This window comes from Pelophylax lessonae (assembly GCF_965119305.1).
Source record: "Pelophylax lessonae genome assembly, chromosome: 3".
Lineage (NCBI taxonomy): Eukaryota > Metazoa > Chordata > Amphibia > Anura > Ranidae > Pelophylax > Pelophylax lessonae.
Genome location: NC_138770.1, coordinates 179378646 through 179405486, shown reverse-complemented (window position 1 = coordinate 179405486; position 26841 = coordinate 179378646). Strand labels below are relative to the sequence as shown.

The window sequence follows — 26841 nt, the reverse complement described above, 5'->3', positions numbered from 1 at the left end:
ATGCGCAGATCGTACAGAGCGAGTCAGAATCTGACATTAGATTCTTCCCGCTCTGTCTCCCATCGAGAAATGCATCCGACGGACTGCGCACGCGCTAATGACGTCAACCCCAGCTGATCGGAGAAATCAGCTGGAGTGACGTCACTTGCAGAGCATGCGTAGTCCGTCGGATGCACTATCCGACGGGAGGCATTATTCGACAAGACATTGGCAATAGGCTGCGATTTGGCATGTGAATGCTTATTGTCAAAGCTAAACTGAACAAGCTGAAGATAGAAGCTGATTTGTTACAATGTGCATAATTTTTAGTAAATCTTCCCCTGTGTGTTAGTGGTAGTTCCAATTTATGTCACGCAATATTAGTGCAATGGTTTAGGAAACACAAAATCTCAGTAAAAATGACAATAAAGTTAATTTTAGGGCACAAAATGCACTAAATTACCCACTTTTTTTAGTAAAATATTTGGGGTGGTTACACTAAGTAAATAAATACCCAACATGTCAAACCTTAAAATTGCATGCACCTGTGAAACGGCGACAAATTTGGTACCCTATATTTTTTATAGGCAACACTTTAAAAGCACCTTCAAGTCATCAGATTAGAGTTAACCATGAGCTATGGTGCTAGAATTATTTCTCTCACTCTGGCATGCACAGCGACATGTGTAGCACAATCTATGTTTTTTGTGTAGGCGCCCCTGGTGTGAGCATTTATGTAGGTGAGGCGCTCAAAATTATTTTTGGAGGCTTAAGGTTCTTGGGTATAACTTACATCATTTACACGCTTTACTTTTTTTTTTCTAAACTTTTTTTTTACATAGGGGACAAAGCCCCCTACATGATAACTTTTTGGTGACAGGTTCTCTTTAATGAGACATCAGGGGTCTAACAGACCTTGGACGTCTCACCTGTTCTCCAATAAAGCTGATGGAATTCAGGCTGAAGTGACATGGGGATATGGAAGTGATGTTTTACATGTCGCTTTCGGATCAATAAGGAGAGGTGGGGGCGAGCAACAGATACTCACACGGCTCCCTCCCCTATATCCAGCGGCACCCACCATGCTAATCCCAGGTCCGTGGATGGACAAGCATGGAGGGGGGGGGGTCGCTGTTACCAGGGTGTGTGCATAAATACTTACAGCTGACAGTCATCTTGCCAGATATACACATACTCCCATCTCTGCCACCTCAGTTTGACAGCAGTCAGTGGCAGCAAAAGAGTGCATTTTGTTGAAATGGCAAAACGTCAATAAAATGTCCGATTTTAGGGGGTAAATCACTGAAGCAAAAATCTTCCAATTGTACTTATCTCTTCTCAAATCATTTAATATGTTTGGGATGGAAACATTTTAATGAAATTTCTGAAATACATAAGTTGGTCATTTTAGAATATATAACATTTTATTCCACTAGTTCTTTAATGAGATAAAATGGTATATTTAATAATATATGCAGCATCTATGTACCACTGATAGTGTACTTAACATCATTCTAAATGTTTAAAATTTTTATTTTTTTAGTTCTCGTGCATTATCACCTATACACTGTGAATCAGGAGATTTTCCAAGCAGTATAACCAGAAATGGTAGGCTAAACAGAATTTACTACTTGCGAAAACATATTAATAATTGATGCAAATCAGATATTGACACACCTTTTTGTTCTTACAGGCTGATGACTCAGACAAAAGACAGATGCAAATGATGCTACATGAGGTAATATAATGTATATCCTATAAAAATTAAACCATAAAGAATTTTGTCCTAATGCATAATAACAGGCACTATGGCAGGACCGTCTTTTAAAAGCAGGGCAAAAGGGGCTGTTGCCCCAGGTCAATCATTGTTTTGGGGCCCAAAGCAGCTGCCCTTGAGCCCACCCACAAATTGGGGGCCCTGTTGGCACTGCAGAATGACCAGGTACACACTGCACATGGGACAGGACTCCAGCAGACAGGCAGCAGCATGCAGTGCTGTGTAGAGGAAGGAGCAGGTGGGGCCATGAGCTCCACTGGTGCTTTGACCCCGCCCCATGCAGTGCATTCTGTATACTTGGGACGCCACGAGGTAGGAGCTGATATTGGGAGTAGTAGCTGGCTGCCCTGGGGGACATGATTCAATGCAAAAAAACATTTTTAAAACAATCGTTTTTACAGGAGCAGTGATTTTAATAATATTTAAAGTGAAACAATAAAAATGAAAAATTCCTTTAACCGATTGCCGACCGCCCACAGTATATTTACTGCGGCAGTCAGCCCCTCACAGGCAAAGCGACGTAGTATTACGTCGCTAGCCTGTGAGGCTCTAGGGGGCGAGCGCGTGCTGCCGTAGGCGCGCTCCCGTCCCCGCTCGTTCACGGACCCCCCCCCACGCGTGTGACCGGCGAACCCGATGTCCGCCGGTCACTCGCGATCGTCCGCTGTGAAGGGAGAAAGGCAGGCGGCTAGTGTAAACAAAGCCGTCTGTCATTCTCCCCTGTGTAAGAACAGAGATCATACGGTCCTGCTATGCAGGATCGTATATCTCCGTTGTTACACAACCAACCACATACCTTCACAGTTAGAAGCACGCCCCCTAGGGACACACTTAACCCCTCCTTCTCCAATAAAGTTAACCCCTTCCCTGCCAGTGTCATTTTTACAGTAACAGTGCATGTGTATAGCACTGATTACTGTAGTAATGTCACTGGTAACCCCAAAAGTGCCATTACATGTTAAAAAAAAAACAAAAATGACAAAAATCTTTCCCTTATTTAGTAAACGCAATAACTTTTTTTAAAGATTTTAAAATTAAAGATTTTTTTTACCAAACATATGTAGCAGAAAACAAATTGGCCTAAAATGTTAAAACATTTTGATTTTTACATTTTTTTTTTGGGGGGGGGGGGGGAATTTCATATAAAAAAATGTGAAAAATATTGTTATTTTTGCAAAATTGTCGCTCTTTTTTTGTTTATAGCGCATGATCAAAAAATCGCACAGGTGATCAAATACCACCAAAAGAAATCTCTGTTTGTGGGAAAAAAAAATTAGTTTAGGTACAGCGTCGCACGACCGTGCAATTGTCTGTTAAAGTCACGCAGTGCCGAATTGCAAAATAGGGCCTGGTCAGGGGTAAAATCTTCCGGGGCTTAAGTGGTTAAATATCGTACCTGGGGGGCCCCCTAATGTGCCTGTAAAGTGGTGCATTTGTGCGATGTTTCGAGCCTGCTGCAGCAATACTGACATTTCTAATGGAAAAAATGTCATTTAAACTTGCTCGCAGCTGTAATGTATTGTCGGCTCCCGGCAATACAGATGAAAAAAAAAAAATGGCGTGGGGTCTCCCCCAAAATCTATACCAGGCCCCTTGGGTCTGGTATGGATTTTGAGGGGAACCCCATGCCAAAATGAAAAAAAAAAAAAAAAACGGTGTGGGGTTCCCCCTATGATCCATACCAGACCCTTATCCGAGCACACAGCCTGGCTGGCCAGGATGGGGGTGGGGGCGAGCGAGCGACCCCCCCCTCCTGAACCATACCAGGCCACATGCCCTCAACATGAGAGGGTGTTTGCTTTGGGGAGGGCAGAGTGGTGTTGATGGGGACAGGGGTCTCTTCCCCACAACCCTGGGCTGTGGGGGTCTGCGGGGGGGAGGTTTATCGGAATCAAGGAGACCCCCAGATCCCGCCCCCCCCATGTGAATGGATATCGGGTACATCACAATCCTACTCATTCACCAAAAAAGTGTACCAAAAAAAATAATGACAAAAGCCAGTTTTGGAAAAGTCTTTTATTAAAAAATAAAAAAAAAGTGTCCCCCGATGATCAGTCGCCCGTCCGCCTGAAAAATAGAAAAAAAAAAAGAAGCTACAGCTTCTATGGACGCCTCCCCCGGAATGAGCTGTTTTGATTGTGACAGCTCTTATATAGTGACCTGATGTCACAAGCCGCCCCACAATCCACTGCTCAGGTACAGTGAATAAATTACTGACTGATCATCAGGGGACAGTATTTTTTTATTTTTTTAACCACTTAACGTCTAGCCACGTAGACCTACGTCGGCTGACTTTGCGGGGGTATACCGGATAATGCCTCTAGCTAGAGGCATCATCCCGGTACCGTGGTTTGAAGCCGACAGTCGGCTTTCCGTCGGTAACGTCCGATGCGGCTCGGGAGCCACTCGATCGTTACCCGGGGGGGCGGGAGGGGACGTACCCCCCCCCCCTCCCGCCGCCTTCCGTGGCTTTGCTCTGGGCTCCCGTCCCACCGGGAGCCCCGAGCACCCAGCTGGCACGTCCGCCGGCTGGATGGAGTCCCGATGAATGCCGAAAATGGCATAGATCGGGTCTCCGATGACGTAACCCGGAGGCGGCGTCCATGACGTCACTTCCGGGTTACTGTGCTGCAAAAGGCGGCAGATTTGAAAAACGGCTGTATGCAAAAATGCCATTTTCGGCGTTTTGCATACAGGGAAGTGTAGTGGAGGGGTCTAGGGTCTTTTAGACCCTCGATCCCTCCATAAAGTGTACCTGTCACTACATATTGGTGTCACAAGGGATGTTTACATTGCTTGTGACAGCAATAAAAGTGATCAGATTTTTTTTTTTTTTAAAAACCTGTAATAAAGTAAAAAAAAAGAAAAAATAAATAGGAAAAAAAAAAAATTTAGCCGCCCCCCGTCACCGTTAGCTCGCGCACAAAAAAAAACGTATACGCAAGTCGAGCCGCGAATGAAATCGCTGTTCAAACCACACATGTGAGGTATCGCCGCGATCGCCAGAGCATGGGCAATAATTTAATAAAAAGAGCTACACTCTAACTCTAAACTGTCCCCATCAACATGGGGGTAAGGTGCTTTGGGGTGGGGGGCAGAGCCCCCTCTGCCCCAAAGCACCCAACCCCCCATGTTGAGGGCATGTGGCCTGATATTGTTCAGGAGGAGGGGGGGTCGCTCACCCCCATCCCCATCTCGGCCTGCCAGGCTTTGTGCTTGGATAAGGATATTAGGGGGGACCCGTTTTTTTCAGCAATACTGACATAAACTGATGTGCCTATATATACATATATATATATTAAACCCTTACCGCAAACTGACGTATATATACGTCGGGTAACTTTGCGGGGTTATAACGGGATGATGCCTCTAGCTAGAGGCATCATCCCGGTTCCGTGGTTTGAAGCCGACGGTCGGCTTTCCGTCGGTAACGACCGATGCGGCTCGGGAGCCGCTCGATCGTTACCCGGGTGAGCGGGAGGGGACGTCCCCCCCTCCCGCCGCCTTCCGTGGCTTTGCTCGGGGCTCTCGTCCCACCGGACGTCCCGGTGGGACGAGAGCCCCGAGCACCCAGCCGGCACGTCCGCCGGCTGGATGGAGTCTCGATGAATGCCGGAAATGGCATCGATCGGGTCTCCGATGACGTAACCCGGAGGCGGCGTCCATGACGTCACTTCTGAGTTACTGTGCTGCAAAAGGCGGCAGATTTGAAAAACGGCTGTATGCAAAAATGCCGTTTTCGGCGTTTTGCATACAGGGAAGTGTAGTGGAGGGGTCTAGGGTCTTTTAGACCCTCGATCCCTCCATAAAGTGTACCTGTCACTACATATTGATGTCACAAGGGATGTTTACATTGCTTGTGACAGCAATAAAAGTGATCAGATTTTTTTTTTTTTTTAAATCTGTAATAAAGTTAAAAAAAAAGAAAAAATAAATAGGAAAAAAAAAATCTAGCCGCCCCCGTCACCGTTAGCTCGCGCACAAAAAAAACGTATACGCAAGTCGAGCCACGAATGAAATCACTGTTCAAACCACACATGTGAGGTATCGCCGCGATCGCCAGAGCGTGGGCAATAATTAAAAAAAAGAGCTACACTCCAACTCTAAACTGGTAACCGTTAAATAAATTTAAAGCGTCGCAGATTGAGATCTCTATTGACCGTAGTTTGTCGCCATCCCACAGGGGGGCGCAATTTTAAACCGTAACATGTTGGGTATCTAGTTACTCGGCGTGACATCATCTTTCACAATATACAAAACAAATGGGCTAACTTTACTGTTTAGTATTTTTTAATTGCAGTGAAATGTGATTATTCAAATTTTTTCCAAAAAAATGGCGTTTTAAAGACCACTGCGCAAATACCGCGTGACAAAAAATTTTGCAATGACTGACATTTTATTCTCCAGAGTCTTTGCTAAAAATATATATATAATGTTTGGGGGTTCTAAGTAGTTTTCTAGGAAAAAATACTGGTTTTTAAACAAAAAGTGTCCGAAATAGGGCTGGGGCTTAAGTGGTTAATGACGAACAAATGGGCTTCTTCGCGGGAACTTCAAGTTCCCACATTATCATGGACTCTCTGACTTCTGAATTCCAATAAAAGAATCAGTGGCTGGTAGGGGGATTGAACTCACAGCCCTGATCATTGCAGGCCTGGTGTTCTACCACCTACACCACCGTTAGGCCTGCTTAGGCTGGACACACACACTCTCCCTAACTTTTAACTCATCCACTGTGTGTAGGGTGAGCTAGTAGTTAGTTTGTATACCACAAAGTTAAATATAACTTTGTGGTACACACTGCACTATCTGATCTCAACAAACTCTCCCTGCTAGCACTGTATTATCAGTTATAAAATTCCACTTATAATTCACCTGCTGGCCAAGGGGTTCAATCTCACAACCATTGCAATTGCAGGACAAGTGTTCTACAAGCTACACCACCGTCAAGTAGAGTTGATTCAAAAACACTTTCCCTGCCTAACTAACTCCTAGCTCACCCTACATACAGTGGATGAGATAGAAGTTAAGGAGAGTGTGTCCAGCTTAAGCAGGCCTAATGGTGGTGTAGGTGCTAGAACACCAGGCTTGCAATGATGAGAGCTGTGAGTTCAATCCCCCTGCCAGCCACCGATTAATTTATTGGAATTCAGAAGTCATAGAGTCCATGATAATGTGGAGACCTGAAGTTCCCGCGAAGAAGCCCATTTGTTCGTCATTTGACGAACGAGCGAACAGCCAATGTTTGACTCAAACTCCGAAGCTCATCCCTACTGAAAGCCAGCGGAAGGTAAGCGGAGCGAGGCTGGCCAGAACCAGGAATGTGCTTCTCCCCAATGCTGTTCCTAAACCCTTAGTTGGCTGTAGCTGTTGTTCTGTAAATAAAGAGCAAGGGAGAAGTGGCATGGGCATACGCATGACATCTTCCACACAGGAATACTGAAACACAACATTGGTTGATGGACTGCTTTTAGGCCTGGTTCACATCTATGTGTTTTTGCGGCCAACATTTGCACAGGTGCCTGCATTTCCCGCAAAAAAAAAAAAAGGTGCATGCAGTATTTCCCTGCAGTTCTCGCACCCGCAAAATGTGCTGCATTTTTAAATGCGTGGTCCATGCATCTAAAAATGCACCGTATTTGTGTGAACCAAAGGAAAATCGCATAGTGCAAAAGCACCAAGCGATTTCAAGGACACTGCATTTTTAAAATGCTACCTGCACCTTTTTTCTGCGGGAAACACAGTCACAGCAGCCCTTTTAAATGAATTGGTTGCTGCAGCTGCGCAAATGTGGGCCGCAAGCACACATAGATGTTAACCAGGCATAAAACGTCAGTAAAGTAATTTATAAAAAAATAAAAAATAAAAACACTGATCCCCTGCAGTTTTGAGGAAGAAATCCATCTTTCAAAACACTCACTATATCACTCACTAACCTGTGAGGCCCTGGAAGTCCGGTATAAACTGTATGTATAAATAGCTTACCACACTGTCCCATACTGTGCTCCGGGTGCGAGCTGAGACCTTCTGGTCTCATACACAGATCAGTCTACAGCAGTGGCGCTCAGTCATTCAGAGGGAGTGATGTAGTCTATCAATGAATTCAAATCTTCCTCTGATTGGCTGAGTCAGAGGTTGTGAATTAATCAACTCTCTGACCCTGCCAGCCAATCAGGGGAAGCTTTGTATTCATTGCTAGAATACATTGCTTGCTCTTAGTGGCTGAGCCCCACTGCTGTAGACTGATCTGTGTTTAGGGTATGAGACAGGAAGCTTTGGCTCGCACATGGAACCCAGTGCGGTATGCTGTATTTAGCCATACCTACATACAGTTTATACCGCACATGCAGCAGCCTCACATGTTAGTGAAAGACGTAGTTTGTTTGGGCCAGCTTGACCCAAATTGAACTATGTAAAGTGTTTTGAAAGATGGAGATCTTCTTTAAGCCTTAATGCACTAGTATGCACTGCATACTAGCACATTGTGACAGACTTACCTGCATACTGAGCCCTTCAGCGCTGTGCTGTCATGGCTCCGCTTGGCCCTTGGCGCATCCCTCTTCTCCATGTCCTCTATTTTTAACCGCTTGAATGGCCAAGCTGCGGTGACGTCATGTGCATGGGAGTGACATCGCCGCGGCACACAGAGTGGGCTGTAAATGTGATGTGAGCTGCACATGAGCGGCTCAACTCACATTATCGCTGGCAGACAGGGGGACGTTTATAACAGAAGAGACCACTAGGACCACTCAGTACCAGATATTGCATGGGTGGGGGGCAAGAAAAAGTTTGCTCAGGGTCCAATCCATATTAAAGACGGCCCTGCAATATGGCTATGTTAACATAGGTATTTTTTAACCCTGGCTTGTAAATGCTAAGGATCATCTTTGATGGATGGTGTTTACAGTAGACTTCATCAGAAAATGTTAACTAAATATTTAGAAAACATCAGCAGAGCTCAGTCCAGTCTCCAATATATTGAACATGTCTGGTAAATTCTGCCTAAGATTTGTTAAAGGATAAATTCACTCTAAAACTAAAATTCCTGAATCTATAGACATCCACGATCTTACACTAACCTATCTAACCCTGTAAAGAAGAAATCAGTATACATATGTAACACCCTCCTAGATAGGTGCTAGGAAAAAACATCTAATTGCTCCTTCTGCTTATCAGGGGAGCCTGATCTGTTAAAGCGGTAGTATCCCGCTTTTTGACACTTTTACCTACAGGTAAGCCTATAATAATGCTTACCTGTAGGTACAAATAATATCTCCTAAACCGGCATGGTTTAGGAGATATTTGCAGTGCATGCAGCCGCTCGCGCGATGCGGCGCATGCGCTCTGAAGGTCTGGGGGGACCTTCAATTTTGTTTGCCGGGAGCATGCGCGGGAGTGACGTCATCGCGGCTCCGGCCAATCATCGCGCCGGAGCCGTCTCTTCCGGCCAATCACCGCGCCGGAGCTGCCAAACCCGGAAGAGACGGCGAGGGATCATGGCAGCGCCCGCAGCGATGTCTGGGGGTCCGTGTCGGGGCTTCGTCCTAAGGTAAGTTACACATAATGGGCTAGTATGCGATGCATACTAGCTCATTATGCCTTTGTCTTGCAGGTTTTTTTTTTTTTTAGGGTTTACAACCGCTTTAAGTTGCCTGTTACATGTCTCCAGGTGTGATTCAGTGGGTCTGAGGGAGTGTCCCCACTGCATCCAATGAGGGAGCTTGTTGGACAGTGGAGGAAACCCAGCCAGTGACACATCAGGTTTTATGGCAGTCCCAGTGGGATTGCATTCCTGCAATGCATTCTCGGATTGACCATAAATATGTGACAGGGCATCTTTGGGTGGAAAGCCAGGTCCCAGGAGGAGGTGGACAGCTGTCTCTGCTCCTGCAGGTGTGAGGAAGGTGGTTCAGGCAGTCAGCCTAGTGAGCCAGGTGTGGAGCTGAGCTGCAGAGGATCCAGTGTGTTGACGGTGGAGCTGCAGAGTCTCTCGGGAAAAACAGTGTCTGTGAGAACCAGGAGATTTGCCAAAGGGTCTGCCCAGGAAGGGGGGCCACTCCAATGAAGTCAGGGGATCGAGGAGCTAGCTCACACAGGGAGTGTTTCAGTAAAGGGGGTGCCATGTAGAGAACCCTGAAGAATAGGAACAAAGGGGGTGCCAGGAATGACCCTGAAGATTGTTTTGCAGTACAGTACAGTTTACCTCAGACAGTTAATTTAGTACTACTTCACTGCTAATGACAAGGTGAAGCAGCGGCCTTGCCGCACTCAGCAATATTCAGTCGTCCCAGCCAATTGTGCATAGTTATACAAGTTGGAGTATCCCACTCATTCCCTTCTCCTATCCAAGTTCTCAATAAAAAAAAAAAAAAAACACAAAAACCAAAGCTCCTAGACTGTTTCCTGACGGAGCCAAAACCACTTTGAAAATGCTGAACTGTCATGTTGTTGCTAATGGTAACCCAGGGGAACCCACAACCAGCAGCACCCAAGGGAGTAGTGCTACATTTGGGGGCTTATCTGAGATGTCGGGATAGGGATTGCCTAATGGCAACGGCCGAAGAAAATTTTCAAAAACGCAATTTTTGCTTCCGGGACTTTGTTCTAATGCTTAATACAATTGTGAGGCCTGCTCTACAGGAAATAGGGAGAGTGGGATGAAGAGAAAATTGCACAATGATGGTCGCCCGTGGCAACGCAAAGATTCCAGTCAGAATCGCAATCTGTACCTACAAATGGCGGAAAGCTTCCATCTGAGCTACAAAATGTACACTCCTGTGAAGTATTGGGAGGCAAGAAAAAGGCATCTTTTTGTGAATATGGACTGTGTATGCTTAACAGTAAAAGGTACAAGTATGGATGGAGAAAATGGGGGCCAAGGGCACATAGATCGGTGTGCCGGGGTCCACGTGTGTGTCAAGACTACATGGAAAAATGTTGACCGTGCATACGACAGCGGGACATTCATTCCATATAGTGACTGTGTCATTACTGTGAAGAAAGCTGTGGGCCATGCCGTGGAGGGCAGTGGGACTTTCTTCGGAGACAGTATGGTGACGGGCCTTGCTTGTACATGTGCTGGGAGTAGGACTGTTGACCGTGCATATGACAGAACAATTCTCTGGACTGGCAAAGAGGGACAGCTGGCTCAAGGTGATGGAGGCGCAGCTGGGGCCCTGCTACAAGCAAGAAGAGTGGATGCATGTCTGGCGAGGGACATGGTCCACTTTGCAGTAACTTCCATGTTGGCTGTGTTGAGAGAGAGCGGCATTGGAGGGGGTTACTGCACTGCGCGGGAAAGCGCGCGCTGAAAAGTTCTGCCTAGCAAGAGGAGCCACCACCAAAAAGGAAATGTGAGTGGAGACATCGTTCTCGCCCAGCCAATCAGGAGTGACAAGGGAAGTCCATAAATTACTTCCTCCTTCGGGTGTGGCTGAGAGGGAGACACATGTGCAGAGAAGCAAAATGGAGATTGCCGGAGAGAGAGAGAGAGCGCATCAGCGATCGTTCCACCTGTTGGCAGAGAACCTGCTGGGCAGACCCAGGAGCAGACTGGAGGGCAGAAGATGTGTGTCCTGTGGGACACAGGAATACGGATGGTGCCCGATAGAGGACTCGCGTTATGCACCGGAGGAGGCGTGGAGCACTTAGGCCTGGTATGTCCCCAGTGTTTGAGTGTGACTATGAGGGTGAAAGCATGGAGCCAGTGTGGGCACTGCGGCTATCTGCTGCTGCGGGCAGAGAGGAGTGAAGGTAGACCCAGAAAGCTGTGTGTGTCGTGGGAGACCGGAGTCACTCGGGCCTTATCGGCTCTGGATTCGGGAACTTTCATGGCTGTGGGAGAGGAATAACAATGGTGTAATAGAAAAATCTAAAAATATATAGATAAGCCCACAACACTAGCAGCGCTAATGAACATAATATGCTGATACAATACTAAAGTCACTCCTACACGGAAAAAAATTATGACAGAGTCTAAAGTTTAATTCTAAACAAATCCAGTGAGAATCAGTCCAAAAACCAGGGAAAGGGTGTGAAGGATCTCTCAATCATCCACCAAAGCTCCACCAATCACCGGTGCTCCCCCCTCTCTCTGGACACTCACCAGATGTTCGATCAAAACTCTCCCTCAAACAATGCACCGATCCCCAAATGATGTGACTCCAAACTCATAGGATCCAAATTCCATGTGACATTTAGTAGCCTTCATAGAGTACTCCATTCATCATATCATGTAAATAAATAAATAGAGTGGGGGCACATAGTGTAATTCCGCAACTTTTAATGAGACAAAATAAAACACAATGGCCCCTCTCCCCTCCAGGTTCTACTTACAGGAGTAAGTTGTAATGAAGGCATTCAGTAAAAGCATGCAGGCTCTATGACCCCTGCTATTTCTGTCCCGTATCCTCCAGGAACCTGTAGCGTGGCCAGGCGTGGCATCAGTAATTTGGCGACCGCGCACACATGCCCTGACGCGTTTCGTCGTAAAGGACTTCCACTGAGAGCGTCCTCTGTGGGAGGGGAATGTTCAGGGTGATGATGCAGCTGGAGGCCATGCAATCTGGCAGTGGTCCAGTATGCTCATCAAAGGAGACCCGAATGCCAGAGAAAGAGTGCATGCAGGTAGGGCGGGCCGGGAAGTGACCACCTGATGCACTGAAAAACGCAGCAGCAGGAACAAAGTCTGCTCCTATAAAAATTGAGGAGGAAAGATGGCCAGCAGCAACCAGGGCTGCTAAAACAAGTGTGAGCAGTGAGGAAGAGGCCAGGGTCATCGATGTGGGGGTCTCCAAGTTTTCAGAAACGGTTTGGATCCATAGAAGGGGATTGATAACTGGAAGTCAGAGGATGAGACTGAGTTGGACTGGGGATCTGAGGAGCGGAACAGTTCTCCATGTCCTGACGCAGTAGAGATGCCTGTTGAAGAAACTAGGGTGTTAGGGTGCTGGTGGTAACCTGACGACAGAGATAGGCCCCAATGTCCGCTAGAGGGCGGAGCTTGGACGGAACCCCCAAGGTAAGTGACACAGGCTAGCCTGAGGTGCGGAGTCTAAGTATCCACCGGTTTTCGCCAGAGCCTCTGGTGGTGAGGATGGAGTTCGCTGCGTGTGGATACCAGGTCGCGGTCCTCAGGTTCGCCCCACCAAGGGAGAACCGATCAAGGTCCGAAGGCGGGTAAACAGACAAGGGAGATCTGAGAGAATGGTCAAACAAGCCGGGGTCAGGACGGGCAGCAGACGAGTGGAATCAGGAACAAGCTAAAAGGTCAACAGGAAATCAGCAGCAAACAGGTCACAGGTTCAGGAACAACGGCAGGAGCTGAAGACAAGACAGCACTGAACCTGTGTGCTGATCCAGCTTAAATAGTGCTCTTTCTTGATGAGAGGGGTGGAGCTGGAATAGCCTGTGAGTCTTAACTCATCCTCTGCCAGAGCCTTCCTGACAGGTTCCTAACATTGCCCCCCCCCTTAAGGGCAACCTCCGGGTGCCCAACAAGCTCCTTTTTTGTGGATGAGCACGAAAAAATGCTTGGATTAGGTCCGCAGCATGGACGTTCCGTTCAGGCTCCCAGGAGTTCTCTTCCGGACCATAACCCTTCCATTTGATGAGAAACTGTAGCTGGTTGCCTCTCTTTCGACAGTCCACCACAGCCTCATATTCCACATCTCCATCCACGATCACAGGTTCTGGGGTACCTGAACTTCTACCAGGGAAGTTATCGGGGATCACGGGCTTCAGTAAGGAAACATGAAATATGGGATGGATCCGAAGGGTATCGGGTAGGGATAGTTCATAGGACACATCATTGAGTTTCCTTTTAACTGGAAATGGACCAATAAATCTGGGAGCCAGTTTCTTGGACGGGCAGGCTAGGCAGAGATTAGCCGTGGAAAGCCAGACCCGATCATCAGGTTGAAGAATCAACTCTCCCTTCTTTCTCTTGTCGAAGATCCTTTTGGACGCAGTTTGGGCCTTGGCTAAGGTCTCCCACAGAAGGTTATTATTCCGGGAAAAGAAGTTGACGGTGTCTTGGACTGCAGGAACTCCGGATTCGCATGGAATATCTGGTAAGAAGGAGGGATGAAATCCGTAATTAGCGAAGAAGGGAGATTGGCCAGTAACAGAGTGCTTGGAATTGTTGTAGGAGAATTCTGCAAATGGTAACAGGGCTACCCAGTCGTCCTGGACAAAGGTGGTAAAGCACCGCAGGTACTGCTCCAGGGTTTGGTTTGTCCTCTCAGTTTGTCCGTTGGTCTGTGGGTGGTAGGCTGAGGACATAGACAACTCGATCTTTAACAGTTTACATAAAGCCTTCCAGAAGCGGGACGTAAATTGTACCCCTCTGTCAGAGATGATGTTCCTGGGAATCCCATGGAGTCTTATGATCTCCCTAATGAAGATCTCTGCAGTTTCCCTTGCAGAGGGAGTACCCTTGAGGGGCAAAAAATGGGCCATTTTAGAGAGTCGATCTACCATCACAAAAATGGCAGAGCACCCCGCAGAAGGTGGAAGTTCCACGATGAAATCCATGGCAATTGTTTGCCAGGGCCGATCAGGGATGGGAAGAGGTCTGAGAAGGCCCCACGCCTTACTTCTGGCGGTTTTACACCGGGAACAGGTGGTACAGGAGAGTACATAACTCCTGCAGCTCTCTTCCATGTCAGGCCACCAAAAAGAACGCTGCAGGAGGTCAAGGGTTCTATGGACGCCAAAATGACCGGCCAGAGGGTGATCATGACAGGCAGCCAGAATTGCTGTTCTGACCTCTTCCGGGACGAAGATCTTGTCTTTAACCTATAACAAGCCATTCTTTTGCACCAGGGGTATTCCGGGTGGACCAGGAATGTGGGCAGAGGCTTGCTCAAGACGGGCTTTCAGATTTGTGAATAAAAGTAGGAAGTTCTTTTCGGATAGGATGGTGTCAGGTACTGAAGTTTCCTTCGGGCTATCAAACATCCGGGACAGGGCATCCGGTTTAACATTTTTAGACCCAGGCCGATAGGTGATATGGAATGAAAACTTTGAAAAAAAAAAAAGTGCCCACCGTGCCTGACGGGGTCTCAAACGTTTTGCAGATCTCAGATACTCAAGGTTTTTGTGATCCGTAAAAATAAGAATAGGGTGTACAGCCCCCTCAAGCAAATACCGCCACTCTTCAAGTGCGGCTTTGATCGCCAGAAGTTCCCGGTCCCTAACATCATAATTCCTCTCTGCAGAGGAGAGTTTCCGGGAAAAGAAGGCTATCGGGTGTATCAAGTCCTTGGTTCCCTGTCTTTGGGAGAGGACTGCCCCGACAGCAACTTCAGAAGCGTCAACCTCGAGGAGGTAGGGTAAGGTGGGATCCGGGTGACTCAACACAGGGGCTGAAGTGAAGAGCTTCTTAAAGAGGTTGTAAACCGATAATTTTTTTTTCTTTTCTTTACATCCTGAAAGATAAACACATAATGAGCTAGTATGCATCGCATACTAGCTCATTATCAAATACTTACCTTAGAACGAGCCCTCGCCGCGCCGCTCTCTTACCTCTATGACGGGCGACATGTACAGTCGCCCGTCTTCCGGGATCGCGGCATCCGGCCATCTGATTGGCCGGAGCCGCGGTGACGTCACTCCCGCGCACGCGCGCGGGAGCCGACGGTCACGGCACAGGGCTCTGAAGGAACGGCACGATCTGCCGTTCCTTCAGAGCGCATGCGCCAGTGACGTCACTGGCTGCATCAAATGTAAATATCTCCTAAACGGTACATGTTTAGGAGATATTTACAGTACCTATAGGTAAGCCTTAACATAGGCTTACCTATAGGTACAACTTCCTGAGGAGGGTTTACTTCCTCTTTACGGACCAAGAAGGCGGACTGGGCTTCGGGGGTCCATTGAAAGCGAACACTCTTCTTGGTGAGCTGAGTAATGGGAGTGATGATATGAGAGAAACCCTTAATGAATTTTCTATAGAAGTTGGCGAAGCCAACGAATCGCTGCACTCCCTTTTTGTCAGATGGATGTGGCCAATCCAGGATGGCAGAGACTTTCTGGGGATCCATCTCTATACCCTCTGTAGAAATTATTAACCCCAGAAACGGGATGCTGCTCCGCTCGAATTTACACTTCTCGGCCTTAACATAGAGACCATGCTGACGGAGGCGGCCGAGGACATTTCGAACATGCTTGCGATGTTGCTCCAGGGATGTAGAGAAGATTAGGATGTCATCTAGGTAAACTATGACAAAGATATCCAGCCAATCCCGGAAAATATCGTTCACAAAGTGTTGGAACGTAGCTGGGGCATTGCAGAGGCCAAAAGGCATCACAAGATATTCGAAATGCCCGAACCTGGTACGAAAAGCTGTCTTCCACTCATCGCCTTCTCGAATACGGACTAAGTTGTAGGCCCCGCGGAGATCCAACTTAGTGAACAGGACAGCAGATCTGAACAGCTGAAAGAGCTTGGGAACCAGAGGGAGAGGGTAGCGGTTCTTAATGGTAACTTTATTCAAGTCTCTGTAATCGATACAAGGTTGAAGGGAGTGATCCTTCTTTTCTACAAAAAAGATACCTGCCCCTGCCGGAGAGGTGGAAGGACGGATAAACCCCTTCTTCAGACTTTCGTCCACATAGTCCTTTAAAACGTCCAGCTCACGTTCAGATAGTGGGTAAATTCGGCCAAATGGGATCTCGGCTCCCGAGAGCAAGTCGATGGGGCAATCGTAGGAACGGTGAGGAGGTAAGGTCTCAGCTCCCAGCTTACTGAAAACATCCAGGAAGTCGTGATAGGCCTTGGGTACAACAGAACGTAAATCAGGCTCAGATTCGAGACAGAACAGAGTTTGGGGGGACTTGGATGGAGCGTGTAGACAGGAGTTCCTGCAGTAAGGAGACGGGAACTGGACGGCTCCTGTGATCCAGTTGATTTGCGGGTTGTGTGCCTGCAACCATTGCAATCCCAGGATAATTGGAAATAAGGGAGATGTGATGACATCCAAACATATCAATTCCTTATGGCCAGATGGAGAGACCATTGGAAGAGGAAGGGTTTCTTGGGTCACGGGTCCAGACTTGATGTGGGAGCCATCGGCCAGGAAGATAGTGAGGTCCTGGGTCTTGGTCTGGAGAGGTATGCCTTGCTGCCCCGCAAAGGAACGGTCAATGAAACAACTGCAGGCTCCCGAGTCAATGATTGCTGTAACCTGGACGGGTCCTTCTGGGAGCTGCAAAGACACAGGAAAGGCTAAGTGGGAGGTAGAGGTAACTGATGCCACACAACTGGAGGGCGAGACTGGCAAAGACTTATGGTGTTTCGCTGGGCAGGAGCGCACATAATGGCCAGCTTCTCCGCAATACAGGCAAAGATTACCCAGCTGGCGGCGATGTCTCTCCTTCGGAGACAAGACAGGCCGCATGACCCCAAGTTGCGTGGGTTCAGGAGCATCAGGCATGGTTCCAGTGGGAGCAGGGCTGGGAGAGACTGCCCCAGCGGAAGGGAAGTGTACAGGAGGTGCTACTCGTGGCAACATCCAGGCTGGCCGAAACTGCTGCGCGGATCGTTCCGCCCGGCGTTCTCTGAGCCGACGGTCGATTTGAATGGCCTGGGAGATCAAATCCTCTAGTGTGTCGGGGATGCCCACCCGGGCCAATTCGTCCTTCAGTGCTTCGGACAAGCCTAGACGGAACTGGTACCGGAGTGCAGCCTCGTTCCAGGAAGTGTCGGAACTCAGGCGACGGAAGTCCGTGACATAGTCTTCTACGGGTCTGCGCCCCTGCTGGAGAACGTGTAGCGCAGCTTCTGCGGTGGAAGATCACTGTGGATCATCATAGAGTTGGGCCATAGCCTCAAAAAATGACAATAGAGAGTTCAAATGGGGGCTACCCTCTTCAAGGAGCCGATGGGCCCAGGACTGGGGTCCGCATAGTAGCAATGAAATGACAAACCCCACCTTGGTGGCCTCCAAGGAGAAGGTCCGGGGTTGCAAGGAGAAGTATAGCTGGCAGGCATTGCGAAACGCTCGGAATTTACCCCGATCTCCGGAATATTTTTCAGGGGTAGGGACCCGAGGTTCCGGTGGCAGCATCACTACTGTGGGGCTGGAGGCTGGTGCTGCGGCAGCGGAGGAGGGAGCAGATGGCGCAGTGGAATCTGCCGGGAGGGTTACAGAGCGCAATTGTCCCTCTAACTGTGTATAGCCATCCTGAAGCGTCCTCACGGCTTGAGACAGGGCTGCTAGGTGTTGGCAGATCTCCTCTAACGGTGAAGCCTCTCTTGCAGGTTCCGACATGACTGTCTTGTACTGTTAGGGTGCTGGTGGTAACCTGACGACAGAGATAGGCCCCGATGTCCGCTAGAGGGCGGAGCTTGGACGGAACCCCCAAGGTAAGTGACACAGGCTAGCCTGAGGTGCGGAGTCTAAGTATCCACAGGTTTTCGCCAGAGCCTCTGGTGGTGAGGATGAAGTTCGCTGCGTGTGGATACCAGGTCGCGGTCCACAGGGTCGCCCCACCAAGGGAGAACAGATCAAGGTCCGAAGGTGGGTAAACAGACAAGGGAGATCCGAGAGAAATGTCAAACAAGCCGGGGTCAGGGCGGGCAGCAGACGAGCGGAGTCAGGAACAAGCCAAAAGGTCAACAGGAAATCAGCAGCAAACAGGTCACAGGTTCAGGAACAACGGCAGGAGCTGAAGACAAGACAGCACTGAACCTGTGTGCTGATCCAGCTTAAATAGTGCTCTTTCTTGATGAGAGGGGTGGAGCTGGAATAGCCTGTGAGTCTTAACTCATCCTCTGCCAGAGCTTTCCTGACAGGTTCCTAACATAGGGACTCTGTGGTAAGGGGGTAGCTCGCCCAGAGTCTGGGGTTCTGTGAGGCCAATGCCAGTCGGGTCCCAGATTTAACCCCACCCAAGAACTATGCCCAGGCTCGGGATCAATATGAGGCCTACATCTCCCTGATCAGGCGTGAAGAGACCCCATTTTCTCCAGCTGGGAGAGGGAACCGGAAAACCCTTCCCAGGTTCTCAAGGATGCAGCGGTGGCTGCAACGAAAAGTCGCCATGGAATATGGGTATGATTACCCCTATGCTCCACAGGAGGTTATGATAGAAATTAAAGAAAAGAGAGAGTCTTGGTGTGATGAGGCCATATGGGACTTCCTGTTCATTCCCAAGCCTCACAGAAACTCCACCAGGAGAGACCTCTGGAAAAATTTCCTGTTGGTCAAAACTCAATGAAACTACAGGCGGTCATTCTATCTGGACCGTGTGGAGGTCCGCCGCCCAGACGGATCGGGCCAGACCTGGTCGGTCCGTGTCCGAGATGAACAGGGGAAACTTGTCAGAATTCCCCACCCGGATTATTACATCTAAAAAGGACTTTCAGAAAGAAGATAAAATTCAAAAGAAGGAAAATGGCTGGCTAGCCTATACCCAGAACTGAGTTAAAACAAGTTCAAGTTGTTGCTGTTGGGGGCGTATGTCCCCTTTCCACCACCCCTTCCCCTACTATCTTTGCAGAAGAGGTTGGGGAATACCGAGTCACATCCAATGGACTCAAACCAGAGGGCTGTCCTTCTTCAAAATTTGGAACAGATCCTTATTGCTGTTCCGCAAACCCTTTGGGCCATCGGGCCCTGGATTACAAATACAAGACTAAGAGTAGAAGTCAACATTCAAGGTTCTACTTTGGGTTCCAGATGAACTACTTGGCCAATGGGCCAAACCTGGAACTATGTTGAATGGCTACCCAAGAAGAGGCAGGCAAGCCTACCAAGAGTTTGGTGGGGGGGGGGGGTGCCCTGTAGTTGCTCGGGACCCCTGAAGAGGCTCTTTCTTTCTCCTCCGTGGGGTTTATGGTCACTCAGGCTGCAGTGACTGACCCCCTCCAGGAGGACTGAAAAAGACTAAAGTAGATAGTCAGTGGCAGGGTTCAGGGCCACCCTGAAGGAGCGGACTGATCGCCGAGTCAAGACTGTGCAAAGAATTGAATCCTTTAGGTAGGAATGTTGGATGGGAAGGCCGCCCCTGCGGGGAGGGTCTTCTCATCCGAAGATAGAGCCAGGATATGTTGTTTTAAATTGTGAATGCAGAAGGGCCTAACCTATGTTTCTTTGCAGGTTGTTTAGAACTGTAGAGACAGTGAGGATGTAAAAAGCAGTTTTGTTTGGTGGATATATGTGTATATTTGTACAGCAGATGTCTATATATATTTTTTTTCACCGAATTTACTTTGTATATTTGTTCTTTTCCCTTTTCCCCCTTTCCAGGTTTGTGGGATACTCCTAAAGGTTTTGTAGGATTTTTGTAGGGGGCAGCTGTCCCAGAGCCAACAGGACGTGGCTCATTTTGGTGGGGGTGGATTTAGCACCCTCCTAGGTATGTGCTAGAAAAAAGCATCTAATTGCTTCTTCTGCTTATCAGGGGAGCCTGATCTGTTAGGTTGCCTGTTTCATGTCTCCAGGTGTGATTCACTGGGTCTGAGGGAGTTCCCCCACTGCATCCAATGAGGAAGCTTGTTGGACAGTGGAGGAAACCCAGCCAGTGACACATCAGGTTTTATGGCAGTCCCAGTGGGAGGGTATTCCTGCAATGCATCCTGGGATGGACCATAAATATTGAGGGGACATGTGACAGGGCATCTTTGGGCGGGAAGCCAGGTCCCAGGAGGAGGTGGACGGCTGTGTCTCCTACTGCAGGTGTGAGGAAGGTAGTTTAGGCAGTCAGCCTAGTGAACCAGGTGTGGAGCTGAGCTGCAGAGGATCCAGAGTGCCGACGGTGGAGCTGCTGGCAAAGCCTCTCGGGAAAAACAGTGTCCATGTGTACTAGGAGATTTGCCAAAGGGTCTGCCCAGGAAGGGGGCCACTCCAATGAAGTCAGGGGATCAAGGAGCTAGCTCACACGGGGAGTGTTTCAGTAAAGGGGGTGCTGTGTAGAGAACCCTGAAGAATAGGAACAAAGGGGGTGCCAAGAAGGGCCCTGAAGTTTGTTCTGCAGTACAGTACAGTTTACCTCAGACAATTAATTTAGTACTACTTCGCTGCTAATGACAAGGTGAAGCAGCGGCCTTGCCGCACTCAGCAATATTCAGTCGTCCCAGCCAATTGTGCATAGTTATATAAGTTGGAGTATCCCACTCATTCATATCCCACTCATTCCCTTCTCCTATCCAAGTTCTCAATAAAAAAACACAAAAACCAAAGCTCCTAGACTGTTTTCTGACTGAGCCAAAACCACTTTGAAAATGCTGAACTGTCATGTTGTTGCTAATGGTAACCTGGGGAACGCGTAACCAGCAGCTCCCAAGGGAGTAGTGCTACACATACTTTATTTTTAAGCTGATCCGACCCGGTCTCCAGCGGTGGAGGCGCTGCAAAGGACATGGCTGACAATATTTGGGGAATGACATAACCCATAGACTTACTATGGGGCGCCTCCACAACAAAGCCGCGGCTGACAGCCCAGCCAGGGGATCGGGTTGAAATGGCATCAAAAAAGGTATGTGTACTGATTTCTTCTTTACATGGCTAGATAGGTTAGTGTTAGATCATGGAGATCTATAGATGCAGGGATTTTAGTGTTAGGGTGGACTTACCCTTTAAGGCTACAGCGAACATTCCTGCATTTCACATTTCCAGATTACAGCTTGAAAATAATTCTTCATTTTTATTCAGGTAAAAATAAAAGTTTGCTTAAGAATAATTTAAATTTACAGCCAGCAGGTGGGGCTGTCAGCTCCTTTTACCATGTTACCTGTCTACTTATAGAACTTGGGTGTATAAGTTGTCCCACAGAAAACTCATAAACACCCATAACAAAATCAACAATATGGAAAAAAAATATGAATCTTTATTCACATAATTGCACCCCAAAGCCCTAACCTACAAGCTCGGTTCACACTGATGCGATGCAGAAAACGCACATGAATTGCAGTATTTCCTACATTGCATCGCACCACATAGCAATTGCACTATGCCTTTTGCGATTTGCTGTTGGTGTCAAGTTAACAACACCCCAAAAGCAGGACAAAGAATGCAGTGTGTTTGATAGAATCCATGTGATCCAATTCCAGTGCAGCAAAAAAAAAAAAAAAAAAGATGCCTGCACCCTTTTTAATGCAGATGCGGTGAGATTTGAGTCATACAATACAGAATTGAGTGTGATTTGCACAGGAATGCACTATCACTTGCCTGACGCAGGGGCCCTGTGTCACTCTGAAATTTTGAGGCATATTTATCACGTGACAAAGAAAACAAAGCTTTGGACCCTTTGGAGGAATCCTTGGTGTGCTGATGATATTTATTTTCTTTGCACAGGAATGCAGCGTGAGAATCACATGCGATGTGATGCGTCGCCATCAGTGTGAACCCAGCCACAGTTAAAAAGAATAATTATAATCGCACCACCTGGGAGAAACCCAAGAGCAGCATTATAAATAGACTGCACTTTGGAAGTGCAGTTGCACTCTTAAGTTAATTTGCTCCAAAGCTTAGCAAGTGAGGTGAAGCTTCACTTTGCAAAGAATACCCAATCGCATGCAAGGAGCAAGCAAGTCAGCAGATGGATGAAACCTGCCTTTTAGTTACACAAAGTCACAGGTTTTCATTGTGCACAGTTACAAACTTCTAGCCGCCGGCATCCTAACAACCAATGACCCTCCCCTGTCTCTCTCTGTCAGCCCTGGGGTCACATTAGCTGAGTGATGGAGAAAAACTGAGGGAGAAAAGAAGCACTGGGATACTAGTCAGTACCAGTGTGCAAAAGTGTATTGGATTTGGAAGAACATATCACCCCTAACGTTGGGTGTCCTACATGTGTGGATGTTGTTGATGTATTATGTAAATATATTAGAATTGTTTTTTACATTTTAGAATGGGGTGCCTCGAGACTGTCCATAATTTTAGAGGGTGCCTTGAGATTGTCCATAATTTTAATGGGGGCGCCTTGACTGAAAAAGGTTGAGAAACACTGATCTAGGGGGTGTCTTTTAGATTTTTAATTGCTGAAGAACTTGGGATGTGAGAGGGATGATATGAGACACTCCAGATTCAGTGAACATCTGCAGGAGGATACTTCATCCTGCTACGTCTCTCTGAGAAGTCTCTATGCAGAAACAAGTACAGATGGCAGAACTGAGTCCCTTTTATAGACACTATCCCTATCACTGGCTCTTCCCCTCAAAGAAAACCGCACACAGTCACAAGAACCCTGAGCTTGAGTCAGTACTCATATTCAGGGCCGGTACAAGGGGTGGGCGGAAGGGACGGATGCCCTGGGCGGTACCATTTACTAGAGGGGGGCGCAGGTGAAGAGTACACTGTGTGTGTGTGTGTGTGTGTGTATGAATGTACACTACACACCATCCGCTATATAGCAGTGTTAATTTTGTAGACTAAAATGTTTTCGTCAACTAAATTAACACCATTTTAGTCTACTAAAATACGACTAAAACAATTCAAATGACTAAAATACGACTAAAACTAAAATGGCATTTTAGTCATAAGACTATAACTAAATCGAAAATTGACATCATCAAAATGAACACTCCTCTGCTGGCCATTTCTAAATCGGCAACACAATTCCATCCAGAGCCTGTAATAATAGCACATTAAAGTTTAAACATGTATTGCACCACTGCATAAGCATAAGTAAGGAGCATCTACTAAGCTGCTGAAAATTAAAAAATTAAGAAAAAGGCTTTTCTTATATTTTTCCCTAATATTTAATGTTGGTAATATATTCAGGTAATATGTGCAATGACATTACAGCCAATTGAGTTTACAGTTTTTTTTGTATTTTAACCACTTTACCACCGGAGGATTTTGCGGTCTTACGTCCAGGCCATTTTTTGCATTTCGGCGCTGTGCAACTTTAACTGACAATTGCGCGGTCGTGCAACGCCATACCCAAACGAAATTTACGTCTTTTTTTCCCCACAAACAGAGCTTTCTTTTGGTGGTATTTGATCACCTGTGCGATTTTTACTTTTTGCGCTATAAACAAAAAAATAGCGTTTATTTTGAAAAAATAACAATATTTTTAACATTTTTTTATATGAAATTCCCCCCAAAAAATGTAAAAATCTAAATTTTTTTAAATTTTTGGCCAATTTGTTTTCTGCTACCTATGCTTGGTAAAAAAAAAAATCACAATAAGCGTATTTTGATTGGTTTGCGCAAAAGTTATTGCGTTTACTAACTAAGGGAAAGATTTCTGTCATTTTTGGTGGTTTTTTTTTTAATGAGTAATGGTGGCGATCTGCGATTTTTTTGTGGGACTGCGACATTGCGGCGGACAGATCGGACCCTTAACTGACATTTTTGACACTTTTGGGGGTACCAGTGACATTTCTACAGTAATCAGTGCTATATATATGCACTGTTACTGTAAAAATGACACTGGCAGGGAAGGGGTTAATTTTATTGGAGAGGGAGGGGTTAATGTATGCCTGGTGCTTACTAACGTGTGTGGAGGGAGGTGACTGAGTGACACAGGACAGATCGCATGTTCAGCTATGCTGAACCATGCTATCTGATCCTGCCTGTCACTTAGGAGATCCGCCCGCTCTGTTTACACAAGCAGGCGGATCTCCAAACTCGATTCCCCCGACGATCGGGGAAGAGCAGCGGCGATCGCCGCCGCTCCTCCCCTGGCCCAACTCCCGCTGTGACTGAAAACAGCGAGCGCCGCCTACAGGGGGAGGAGTCCAGCAACGTAGGTCTACGTCGCTGGATGGAATCGAGCCACTTTGCCGCAGTACAGTCAACGTGACTGGTCGGCAAGTGGTTAAAGTTGCACTTCAGTTTGTCAAAAAGCAATATTTCTGTTTGTTTATGAAACTTGGTTTTATTTATATAAAGATGTTATATATCACAATGGCTAAATCTGTGTCTGTAGTGCGTGTTTAAACCTTAGGCCTCATGCACACTGGACGTTTTTACAGCTGCTGTTAGCAGCGTCAGACGTTTTTTTTTGCAGCTGCAGAACGCCCATCCATGTTATTCTATGGCCTCATGCACACATAGAGCTTTTAGGAGCTCCAAGTGGCATAGGCGTTTTACAGCTCCAAAAAAAACCCAGGAACTGTGGGTTCAGGAGCTCCAGCGTCAAGCTGCAAAAAACGTCTGACGCTGCTAAAGGCTCCATAAGGCTCCATAACGTTGCTTAACGTGCGTTAAGCCACGTTATACGTTTTTTTTCTTCCATTCAAAATCAATGGTTCCCTATGGGAGCCTATTGATTTGAATGGAAGTCACACCGCAGGTCGGATCGGGGTGATCCGACTTGCGGTGCGACCTGCACTGTGAGAATCTTGAGGGGGAACTCCACGCCAAAATGGGGAAAAAAACGGCGTGGGGTTCCCCCCCAGGTTCCAAACCAGGCCCTTCGGATCTGGTATGGAATTTGAGGGTAGCCCCGCGCCGAAAAAACGGCGTGGGGTCCCCCCCAAAATCCATACCAGACCCTTATCCGAGCATGCAGTCCGGCATGCCAGGAAAGGGGAGGGGACAAGCGAGCGGCCCCACCCCCCCTGGATCATACCAGGCTACACGCCCTCAACATGGGGGGGTGTGGGTGCTTTGGGGCAGGGGGGGCTCTGCACCCCGCACCTCAAAGCACCTTGCCCCCATGTTGATGAGGACAAGGGCCTCATCCCCACAACCCTGGCCGGTGGTTGTGGGGGTCTGCGGGCAGGGGGCTCATCGGAATCTGGAAGCCCCCTTTAACAAGGGGGCCCCGATCCCGGACCCCCTCCCTATGTGAATGGGTATGGGGTACACTGTACCCCTACTCATTCACCCCATAAAATGCAGTGTATGGAAATAACGACAGGAGACGTTTCGGAAAATTTATTAAAAATCTTCATCCGGCTCTTGTCCTCTCCGGGGGTCTTCTCCTCTCCGAGGGTCTTCTGCTCTTTTGCTGTCCGCCCTTCTTGTCTTCTCCTCTCCGGGGTCTTCTGCTCTTTTGCTGTCCGCCCTTCTTGTCTTCTCCTCTCCGGGGTCTTCTGCTGTCTTTTGCTGTCCGCCCTTCTTGTCTTCTCCTCTCCGGGGGTCTTCTGCTGTCTTCTCCTCTCCGGGGGTCTTCTGCTGTCCGCCCTTCTGCTGTCCAATCTCCTTGTCTTCTCCTCTCCGGTCTTCTGCTGTCGGCTGTCGGCTGTCCTTCTTCCTCCGGTCCTCCTCCTCCGACGTCTTCAGCGATTATGCCGGCCTCTGGTCTCTGCAGCTTATTATATAGCCATTAGGGGCGTGGTCGCCAGATGACGTCATCGGGAGACCACGCCCCCTTGTGTCACAGATGACGTCATCTGTGACACAAGGGGGCGTGGTCTCCCGATGACGTCATCTGGCGACCACGCCCCTAATGGCTATATAATAAGCTGCAGAGACCAGAGGCCGGCATAATCGCTGAAGACGTCGGAGGAGGAGGACCGGAGGAAGAAGGACAGCCGACAGCCGACAGCAGAAGACCGGAGAGGAGAAGACAAGAAGATTGGACAGCAGAAGGGCAGACAGCAGAAGACCCCCGGAGAGGAGAAGACAGCAGAAGACCCCCGGAGAGGAGAAGACAAGAAGGGCGGACAGCAAAAGACAGCAGAAGACCCCAGAGAGGAGAAGACAAGAAGGGCGGACAGCAAAAGAGCAGAAGACCCCGGAGAGGAGAAGACAAGAAGGGCGGACAGCAAAAGAGCAGAAGACCCTCGGAGAGGAGAAGACCCCCGGAGAGGAGAAGACAGCAGAAGACCCCCGGAGAGGAGAAGACAAGAAGGGCGGACAGCAAAAGACAGCAGAAGACCCCGGAGAGGAGAAGACAAGAAGGGCGGACAGCAAAAGAGCAGAAGACCCCGGAGAGGAGAAGACAAGAAGGGCGGACAGCAAAAGAGCAGAAGACCCTCGGAGAGGAGAAGACCCCCGGAGAGGTCAAGAGCCGGATGAAGATTTTTAATAAATTTTCCGAAACGTCTCCTGTCGTTATTTCCATACACTGCATTTTATGGGGTGAATGAGTAGGGGTACAGTGTACCCCATACCCATTCACATAGGGAGGGGGTCCGGGATCGGGGGCCCCCTTGTTAAAGGGGGCTTCCAGATTCCGATGAG

The 26841-nt window shown here is 48.0% G+C and overlaps 1 protein-coding gene across 2 annotated transcripts in view; it reads left to right on the top strand.

Moving 5' to 3' along the window:
- LOC309548982 (apolipoprotein L4-like) overlaps positions 1 to 26841 on the top strand; it is a 646785-nt gene that overhangs the window by 603531 nt on the left and 16413 nt on the right. Inside the window, exons 2-3 of one of the 2 annotated variants that reach the window (XM_082248917.1) lie at positions 1523 to 1587; positions 1673 to 1717. In XM_082248917.1, coding sequence (XP_082105043.1) covers positions 1585 to 1587; positions 1673 to 1717 — 48 coding nt within the window. In that variant the 5' untranslated portion in view covers positions 1523 to 1584. The remainder of the gene's footprint in view (positions 1 to 1522; positions 1588 to 1672; positions 1718 to 26841) is intronic. The other variant, XM_082248918.1, reaches the window with a different exon arrangement.